The sequence below is a fragment of the Anarrhichthys ocellatus genome, unplaced genomic scaffold (assembly GCF_004355925.1).
Source record: "Anarrhichthys ocellatus isolate YVR2014 unplaced genomic scaffold, GSC_Weel_1.0 scaffold149, whole genome shotgun sequence".
NCBI lineage: Eukaryota > Metazoa > Chordata > Actinopteri > Perciformes > Anarhichadidae > Anarrhichthys > Anarrhichthys ocellatus.
In genome coordinates this window covers 244387-254376 of record NW_022280179.1, presented here as the reverse complement: position 1 = coordinate 254376, position 9990 = coordinate 244387, and the positions used below count along the sequence as shown (strand labels likewise).

At 40.2% G+C, this 9990-nt stretch overlaps 1 protein-coding gene across 2 annotated transcripts; it reads left to right on the top strand.

Annotated features, from left to right (window-relative positions):
* Positions 1-31: 31 nt before the first annotated feature.
* Positions 32-9980, top strand: LOC116400120 (small G protein signaling modulator 2-like). Of its 2 annotated transcripts, none has more exons than XM_031877785.1 (7): positions 32-2120; positions 3721-3788; positions 6351-6499; positions 6633-6767; positions 9004-9125; positions 9482-9549; positions 9733-9980. In XM_031877785.1, the coding sequence occupies exons 2-7, from the start codon at positions 3746-3748 to the stop codon at positions 9951-9953; spliced, it is 738 nt and encodes a 245-aa protein (XP_031733645.1). In that variant the 5' UTR covers positions 32-2120; positions 3721-3745; the 3' UTR covers positions 9954-9980. The 2 variants fall into 2 exon arrangements, with proteins under 2 accessions (XP_031733645.1, XP_031733644.1); XM_031877784.1 differs by having other exon boundaries at positions 9001-9125.
* Positions 9981-9990: the final 10 nt, after the last annotated feature.

The following is a 9990-nucleotide window of genomic DNA, read 5'->3' as shown; positions in this document are numbered from 1 at the left end:
TACAACCAGAGGAGTCGCCCCCTGGTGGACACTAGAGAGAATGCAGCGTTAACACATGAAGCTTTGACTTCACTTGGCAGAACCGGAGGTTGCCTCCTGAACCCGACACACTGGCTTCTTCTTGTTGTCGTCCTGATATCCGAGAAGTTTCTCACCAACGACAATGCATATAAATTTCAATCAATTAATCAATCAAAGTCTTATTTGTGCAGCACCTTTCAAAGTGCTGCACAAATGATAAAACTGCTGGAAAAACTAGCTTAAGCTTTTTTAGTGACATCTGCAAATGACGAATAACTTTTAAAAGAGACCCCCAAACATTTTGCTATTGAGGCTTTCAGGGGGTCTCATGACATCATCGAGCCCCACGTACAGGAATAACCCACATCAAGCTGATCCAGAGCTCTTTATAACTCACCCTGACGTATTCCCTTTCATCATCCATATTCATCCGTCAGCTTTAAAATGCAATCTGCTTGTAATCAATTTGTTCCATTCAGTTAGCTGCATGTTGACATTTGTTGACATTTACATTTCTTTGGTAAAGGCAGCGCACGGAGAAGAAGAAGAGACAGCCCACTGTAGGAAGGGATGCTCCTGTAAAGGAGCTGTATGGAGCCCTCTAGATTATACGGTCATGTGAACAGATGCTTAGAGGCGATACATCATCGTAGGATGCATGATTTAGCTCGTTGTGCTGGTTTATGAATGATGTATGCACAGTGGAGTAGTGCTATATTCACATTTAACTTCTAAACATTACAAAGGTCAATGCAAATCTAAACATTCACAGACTGACCGTGAAGGTTGCTTCTTCCTGTGGAACAATAAACGTTTTATTTTAATTTTGGAGATGTGCTCAGACAGCTTAAACTAGCAGCTATAAGAATACAAATCTGTTTTATAATTACAATTATAGACTTCATCGTAATAAAAAACTGCCAATATCAACCTTTCTTATGTCACATCTACCGGAACAAACGGACTGAGAGCATCATCCTCTGACCGTGTAGAGAGATTCAACACAGAACAGCAGAAAAGAAACAAGTTGAGACTCGAACAGAAAGTTTGACACGAAGTGTTCAGGAGGAGATGCTCATGTTTCACGTCAAAGCAAAACTGCAGCTTTGATTTGGAAAAGGAAGTCTCTCTTCCATTCTGTCTCTTCTCTGACATCATCCTAATCCCCCCCGCCCAATCGCCTGGAGTAATCACACACACACACACACACACACACACACACACACACACAGACATGCTTCTGCAAAGTGGTAGGGGACTGCAAAAATCGTGACTTTGCACACACACATGAATGCTGGGGGGGGGGGATTGCTAACGTCGTGACTGCAGCAGCCGAGCCAATCTCCCCCCCCCCGGCACAGCTTGTTGAAGTGTGTGAATGTTTTACGTCTGATTGATGCTGAAGTGCCAGAGATCTGACTCCGTCCTGGATGAAAGTGCTCCTCTCTGCGTCGTGCATATTCCTCCATATTCATGACTTACTTCAGTCGGCTGGTCTCTAACGCAGAGAAGCAGCTTTGTGTCCGGCATGCTGCAGATTTACTATTACAATGAACGCCAGTATTTAACAGCTCATTATGCTGTTGAGTGTTGCCTCCAGATGGTCAATCATTTCCATTTATTAACCTTCGCATTGCTTCCTTGTACCCACTTTATTTGCACACGTTTCTGCAGATTTGCAGCTTTAAGTTGTTGTATGTTTTGAGTCAACTATTACTTTTACTACACTTAATTCCTCTCGTGTTAAACCATAATTAGCATCTTATAGTAGACATTAAAGGGATGTACTTCTTCATAGTCAGGGTATTACTACAGTACATGGTGTACGTTAATAAAGGTCTTCATTAAGCAGACGGGATGCTGAAAACAGGCGTGAACTCTTCTCTGTATTGTTGTTAGGGTTATTGACCCGTGCTTTGTTTCCCCTGCAGGAGAACCCAGAGCGTTGGTCATGAACCTCTGAGGAGACAGGGCTCCTCCACCACCTGCCGGCCCCCTCAGCCGCTCTCCGCCCAGGCCATCAAACACATCTGGGTCCGGACGGCTCTGTTCGAGAAGGTCCTGGACCAGGTGGTCCAGTACATCGTGGACAACTCCAGGTGATGTGTTTTATTCTTCTAATTCTTCGCTCCCCTGCGGCGTTTCACGGCGCTGACTCACAGCTTTTGTTGAAGCAGAATGATGAGCAGTCGCCTATTTTAGTATCCCATTCTTCTTCTGTGGTTTTCTCTCTCTGGGTTTGTTTTGTTCTGTGTTTCAACGAGATGTTGAATGCACTTCACTGATCAAAGCCTCAAACGGGAAGTGCATCGACGCGGTTCACAGACGTACATGAACGTGAATTAAAAAATGGAGAAAAGTTCACCTTAGAACAGGGGTCTTCAACAGGGGGTCCGCGACCCCTAGGGGGTCCACGGAGGTACTGCAGGGGGTCCGCGAAATTTTTGGTTGATTAGACAATTAAAAAAAATAAATAAAATATATATATATATATAAAAATGTTTTCCCCAAACATGAATCTGTCCATTATTTTAATGGTTCAGTATTGTATGAAAGATAACAGGTATCTTTATGCATGGCAGTGGCACTAATAGGCCATCACTTATTTTCGTTTCCACATTTATGTTTAAAATAAAAACATGAGTTTGAATAGCTTGTATGCATGATTATCATGCAATTTACAGACAATGTTGATATTGGCATTGGTATCAGCTGACAAGGTATGTTTATAAATGGCAGTATAAACTCACTGTACTTTACACATGTTTAAAATGAAAACATGAATATATGAACCTGTGTATTATTTGAATAGCTTAGTATTGAATGCACAATAAAGAGGTATACATGGTACTAGGCTATATATATATACAATATATATAGTCGGGGGTCCCTGCTCCATCTCTCTCTATCAGTATGGGGGTCCTTGGCCTGAAAAACATTGAAGACCCCTGCACTAGAACATGTTGTGTGGTTCTTGTTGATAAAATCAAGGAAACTTGGCAACTGCAGTGTAGTTATATAGAAATAAAGATCAGGTGTTCAACAGTCACACGGCAGGAAATCTACCACAGATTCTCTGCAAACAACCTCCGTAGACCTGCAGCCTGAACTGCGAAGTGAGTTCAACTAAATCTGTCTCTCATTGGGTTTACCAGCTTCACTGAGCCTAACAGACTAAAGGAAGACATCTCAGTCACATGTCTAATGCAACATCATCAGTAGCATAAGTGAGAGAAATAAAATTATACGAGATGAAACTCCATTACTGTGGCAGCAAATTTCAAAGCATGATAAACAACAGGAATGATATAAAAACAGTTTATTAAAAGGCAACAGTCTCTTGTCCTATTGTCATCCTATTCAGTCTAAAGAGATTAATAATGATAAAGTTGCTCATCTAGAGTTGCTGTAATCACTTTAAGGAACATAATAAACGTAGCACTATTTATTAGCAGCTATAAAAGTCACAATTCAGGCTGTTATATAACTAAAATACAATCTCTTCTGTATGTTCTGCATCTTGTTTTTAACATAAGACTGCAGCGGTGCCCCATGGGTGGTACCAGATAACTTAAGTTGAGCTCTAACGTAACTGGTTTCTGTCTTTGTGATACAGCTTCCAGGATGCACTGCAGCCGTTAGTTTGATAATGTTTCCCTTTGATTCACTTTTTCTTGTCTGTGTGTTTTCTTTCTGCAGTAAATACTACGAGAGGGAAGCTCTGATGCATGACTCAGTGTTCGGTCCCATCCTGGCAGCCCTGCTGGGTGAGTATATCACACTGAGCTTTAACTGCCAACATCACCAGAGACCAGTAACAAAAAGTACAAAACCACAGAACCCACAACATCTCTGTGCTCATGTTGAAAAAAACAAGACCCCTCCGCCAGAAGATTTGGGTATAAATGAACAACACCGCGGTCACATGACTACGTGTCAGCACCACTAAGCTGAAGGGAAACTAGTGCGACGTATCCTCACGTACGATGTCTTCAATTATTTTGTGCGTTTTCCTACAAATCTCGAGCAACACGTGTCACTTTACGTTCGTTACATGAATACAGTCTTTTCAAAATAAACTTCGGTCTTCACAGGAAACTACTCAGTTAGGTTTAGGAAAAGATCGGGGTTTGTGATAAAATAACTATAGAAGTGGCGTCACTTAAGTACGGAAGTCAAATGACGGATAAATCAACGTTGACAACAGTCTCTTGGAGGAAAGACCGATTCGACCAAACTCATCCTGTGTGTGCTTTTGTGGTCTTTATACTTCCTGGTTCACGATTGGTGGAGAACATATTTGTGGGATATCTCAAAAATAAAATGTTGTTTCATATTCTCATTATTATCTACCCAAGATATTCCTCGTCGTCAGTGTTTTATAAAAGGAAAAAAACAATTAAAGAAATCTTAAGTGAAGAAGTTAAAATGAAACTCCAAAGTATAGTTTGAATTTTGTCCTACGGTGTTAATTTCAAGTGCCTTAATCATTTAGAGTGTTAATTGTGAAGAAGAAATGCTACTCACAGCTCTTAACCTGTGACTGTATGAAACAGTCAATAAAATATGTTTTTAAAGAATTGTGAATTACTGCAAAAACAAGAAGTCCTTGAGCACGCTGTCATGAATCAGCACAAAATAATACGAGGCTGATGGGTCCAGTAGGATGCCCGATCAGCTGTGGACAGACAGACAGATGCACACGCACACACGACCAAACGCATGATCCCCTCCAGGCTCACGTGTGGCGAAGATAATTAGACATTAGTCACTACGGGAATCTGCAGTCATAGAGAAATGACTCTCGGAGCAATTTGTGAGACAAAGTAGAGCGTCGTCCTCTCAGCGTGTGTCAGAAGAACCAGACACAACATTTAACACACAGAGAGACACACACATGCAGCGAGGCGGGAGAATAAAACACACGGCTGAACTGACTGAACCAGAAGAAGACCCCATGAACAGTGAGACGTAATAAACACTCAGTCCACTCTGACTGAGGAGGCAACGAGCTGCAGAGGAGAGCAGAGTCAGGACACACTGGAGACACCTGGTGGACACATGAGGAACAGCAGGGACACAAACGCACATCACCATGTCCACATTTTATACATAACTACTATCAAATATGTGATGGTTTTTGGCACACAAAACGGTGATCAATCTGTGACTTTGGACCCTTAAACTTACTAACTCAAATTTGAAAATGATATATTTATATATGCAGTTAAATATTGTTACATATATTCATTCCATTTGAGTAGCTCTATTTCTGCTGTTTATCAAAACCACCACGCAATTTTTAATCTGTTTTTAATCATACCTCTTACTCTTAAAACTTAGAACCATTCTTAAGAATTATTTCTACTGTTAACGTTCTGAAATGATGATTTACTGTTTAGTGTATAACTTATTAGAGCAAAGCTTCAGTCAAACCAGTGATATTCCCACTGTGGATAAATGTATTTTATATAATTAACTCTTGAAATGATGAAGGCACTTATAAATGACAAGTTATTACAAAATGTAAACTATACTTTGGTGTTTTTTACGTCTTTACTTATTTTTCTTTCTACAAAATGAACCAAAACAATGAGGAAGATCTCGGATGGATAATAATGAGAATAGATATGAAACTAAATTTTAATCGTACCCTCTAAACTAAAGATAAATCAGCTTATTTACATATTTCTATGGTTATTTACCAGCTGCTCTTAAACTGGAATTAAATACACGATTATTGGTTACGATTATTTTCCTATAAATAGCCCTGTACCTTTAAGAAAAGTCCCAACAATAAATACATCTAACAAGGGATATGTCTGTATATCAAGAGCCTTCCTCTGTGTCATAGAGCTCTATTGTTGTACATAAACTATTTAAAAACACACCATCCCACACACACACGCACACACACACACACCCCGTCCTGCTGCCCCAAATACTCAATGTGATGCACTAAATGTGGATTAATCCACAGATGAAAATAGTCCCCAACAAGTGCACTATTTCATCCTGTGTGAGTAACGTTTTAAAGGTGATTGTATCTGTTCATATGGATTAAAGTCTGATGACCAGAGTCAGTATTTGTTGTCATTAAGAACAATAAATAAATAACTTCAGACTTAAATAGCAAAAATACAAACAAAGGCTAAAAGCTGAACATTAACATCAACATTTGTAAGATGTCAGACATAACATAAACACTACAGACCCTGGTAGGGCGGATTAGATTCAGTCATTTTTTTGAATATAGTGAACTTTCGAATGGTTTGAATTGATAACTTGTGCTCAGTCGGTGGGTCTGATAATGTGCGGTGTGTTCTCAGTGGGGCCCTGTGCTCTGGAATACACCAAACTGAAGACGTCGGATCATTTCTGGACCGACCCCTCGGCCAACGAGCTCGTCCAGCGCCATCGTATCCACGGAGCCCACCGGGGCCAAGACACCTCATGCGGCCGCCGGCCCGCCCTCGGGGTGAGCGTGGAGGCCGTTGTTCTTACATCAAGCGTTGGCGTCTGGTGCTGGGAGTCGGTGCTGAGGTTGTGTGGGATGTGCAAGTTGTACTAACTTGGCTGTTTTTAAAAACAATAAATCTTCTCTCTTGCAGATCCGTAAGAGGCAGTCGAGCGGCAGCATGTCAGATGACCGGTTTGCTGCGTCAGCGAGGGAGTACGTGGAGTCTCTTCACCAGAACTCCAGAACACATCTTCTCTACGGCAAAAACAACGTCCGGGTGCAGCCGGTACGACCGTGTGACCAGCTTTAATAACAGTTTCTCTGCCGTCTTCTGCCTGACTACAACTAAACTTCAAGTTGGTTTTCTCCAATAATCCTACAGAGCAGATGCATTTACCTGGAAATATCTGTGCTGCATTTATGTGATCTTTATTTTGGGTGAGAAACATTTGGTGGTCCTGATCCCACTCGTTCTTTAACGCGTAACACTTCACGTGAAATATGTGACACACTTAACTAATGTGCTTTGCAACACAGATAATATTTCCGTTGAGGACCACTAGACAAATATGCCTGATGCTCTCCGTTAGCGATGAAGAGCACCACAAACGCTTCCCTAAGCGTTGTATCAGCCACCGTCACGTGTCTGTCAGACGGACTGATATTGCTGAACTTTTGCAACTTTTTCTCTCAAAATATTACAACTTTATTCTTGAATTGCACAGAACACAAATATGTTGGAGGTGTTTTGAATGTGCAGACAGTTTTTGAATGTTAGCAAAAATCTAGCGGAAACACATTTGAGCTATCAAAGCCCAGGGGTTTATAGATGAATTAAAGAATTCACGTATCATTAACATGAACAGGTGCTTCATGCACATTGAAAGAGGTTAAAGACACAAAAGCAGACGGAGGAGTGAAACATGCTGACGTGTGTGCTGATTCAGCAGAGATAACAAAAAGTATTTGAAAGTTTTTCCTCCATAAATTGATGCATAAATATTCCCCAGAATGCAGGCGACGCAAAGAAAATTCTTCCATAAAGAAGAAAAATTCTTCCACAAGTCTTTGAAAAAAGCTGAATTTCTAACTTTAGTTTTCAACATTTTATTTATATTTTCTCCAGACCTTAAGAAACGTAAAAGAGAAGAGTTAATCCAGCAGCGTGCACGAGTCCAGGCAGTGAAGGTCGATTGCTTCCTGAACTGAGTTTACTTGACGGTTGTGTTATTGACGCACCGTTGCTCTGGAGTAAAAGCAGAAGCCGACATAAACATGCAGCACAGACGGAGAGACAGCTGGTGAACACATACACAGCAAATGATGGTTATTTTGGTCCATTATTGTGCTGCACACACACACACACACACACACACACACACACACACACATATATTTTGTATGTGTGATCTTTGAAATGAAAGCTGTCTGCTATGTGCTCTGAGCTGCCAAGTAGCTGCAACGTATTTGTGAAACGTATAATGAGCACAGCGCTCAGCCTTTGACTGAGCGGCTCTAACGCTCGAGGCTCAGTGCTCATGCAGATGAATGCAGCCGCGTGCTAAAGACGATGCTACGCTCTGAGTCCCATACCAGAACATAAGGCCTCATCCACATACATCCTCCTAAGAAGAGTCTACAACAGGATTAAGGACGTCTTCTTAAGCCACTCGTACTTCTGTTCCTCATAATGATGAATCTCACTGTCCTCTTAAATGAAGGTGTGTTCCAGTTGATCCTAATTAGCAGGTAAACTTCCTGCCAATCCTCACAAAAGGACACGAGACTGCAGGGCCGTGTGCAAACACACAGAAATTAAAATGGCCGAATGAAAGTTTAACGCAAAAACAAAATGAAGTGGAAGTACTTCTGCAGGAAGTGAGTTATCATATTTAATATCTTTAACAGTGGATATGAAATAACTCAAAAAATACGCATTAGTTGCTATTTAAGTTAAGTGTTGAAGTGATATTCATGTACTTATGTATTTTAAAAGACCATAATGCTTCTTAGAATAAATGTAATAAAAATGATTATTTAGAAAATATAATAAATGTCCAAAAAATATGATTTAAATCTTTTATTATACAATTGTAGACTTGAAGAAAAATGCAAAAATATATATAATTCTTCTCAAACAATTCAGCCATCAAATGTGTGAAAGTGTCTCTTTTTAAAGATTTATTTTTTATCTGAGAACAAATCACAAATAAGAAAATATTTTCAAAAGAAGTCGGTGAATGTCTGTTTAAAATTTTAAATATGTCATTCAACAGTATTTTAAAGCATCTCAGAACTTATCCTCTTTGAATATGATAAAGATATACAATTAAATTATAGTAGAATACATTCAGAGGAGCTGAAGTTTCAGATCATCTAGTCTGACGTTTAAATGTATTTCAGAGGTACTTCACACCTGAACCCTCATGTTATTTCCTCTCTTCTTCTTCTTCTTCTTCTTCTTCTTCTTCTTCTTCTTCTTCTTCTTCTTTTTCTTCTTCCGTCTCCGTCTCCGGCAGAAGAAAGAGATGGAGGTGTTGCGGGGCTACTTGTCGCTCCACCAGGCCGGAGATAACCTCACCCTGAAGTGGACGCCCAACCAGCTCATCAACGGCACGCTGGGAGACTGTGACCTGGAGAAGAGGTGGCCAAAACACACCCGATATGTATTTATAGATAATAAATCAATGACCTAAAGAACATTTAATGACGCTCAGATGATTCCTCTGAAGCCTCATTTTACACCTTTGTTTTACCCCAAGGTTAGAATAGATTTCATTTTATTTATTTATTATTATTTTTATTTTTATTTTTTAATTTTTATTTTTTTAAATTTTATTTATTTTATTTTTTTATTTTTTTATTTTTTATTTTTTTAACCCGGCAATATTGTTTCACATTCGTTAATCTTAGAGGATATCGTTTTTTTATTTCTATTATTTAGACAATATTTACTTTTATTTTACCATAATAACTTTGATGTCTTTCCGTCTCTGTCAGTATCTACTGGGACTATGCTCTGACTGTCCCTCTGCGCCAGATCGTCTGTATCCACTGTCACCAACGCCGTGAGTATGAACGCTGCTTTCACACAACGCCTCCTCATCAATCACTTTGTATTAAGAGCGTTCTCTCATGAAGTGTTTCATGAGCTGCTCTCATATCAACATATTGATTAAAGTGTAACATTTGCTGTTAATGTGCATCATTTTCTTTTCCTGTCTCACCCTTGCGTGAATGTTTTTTTCCAGCTGATTGTGGTGGCACACTGGTTCTGGTCAGTCAGGATGGAATCCAGCGGCCGCCTCTCCACTTCCCCCCCGGTGGTCACCTGCTGGCTTTCCTCTCCTGTCTGGAAACGGGCCTTTTACCTCGGGGTCAGCTGGAGCCCCCCCTCTGGTCCCAGAAAGGCAAGGTGAGTCACCTTGTTAGAGTTTTATTCACAACCGCACTTTCAAGTTTGAAAAAGTGAAGTCAAAGCTTCATGTGTTAAAGCTGCATTCTCTCTA

Coding starts and splice junctions, on each gene's coding strand:
- LOC116400120 (XM_031877784.1), top strand. CDS start 3,746: ATGCATGACTCAGTGTTCGGTCCCATCCTGGCAGCCCTGCTGG. Junction 3,789..6,350: donor CATCCTGGCAGCCCTGCTGG/GTGAGTATATCA, acceptor GTGTGTTCTCAG/TGGGGCCCTGTGCTCTGGAA. Junction 9,126..9,481: donor GACTGTGACCTGGAGAAGAG/GTGGCCAAAACA, acceptor CGTCTCTGTCAG/TATCTACTGGGACTATGCTC.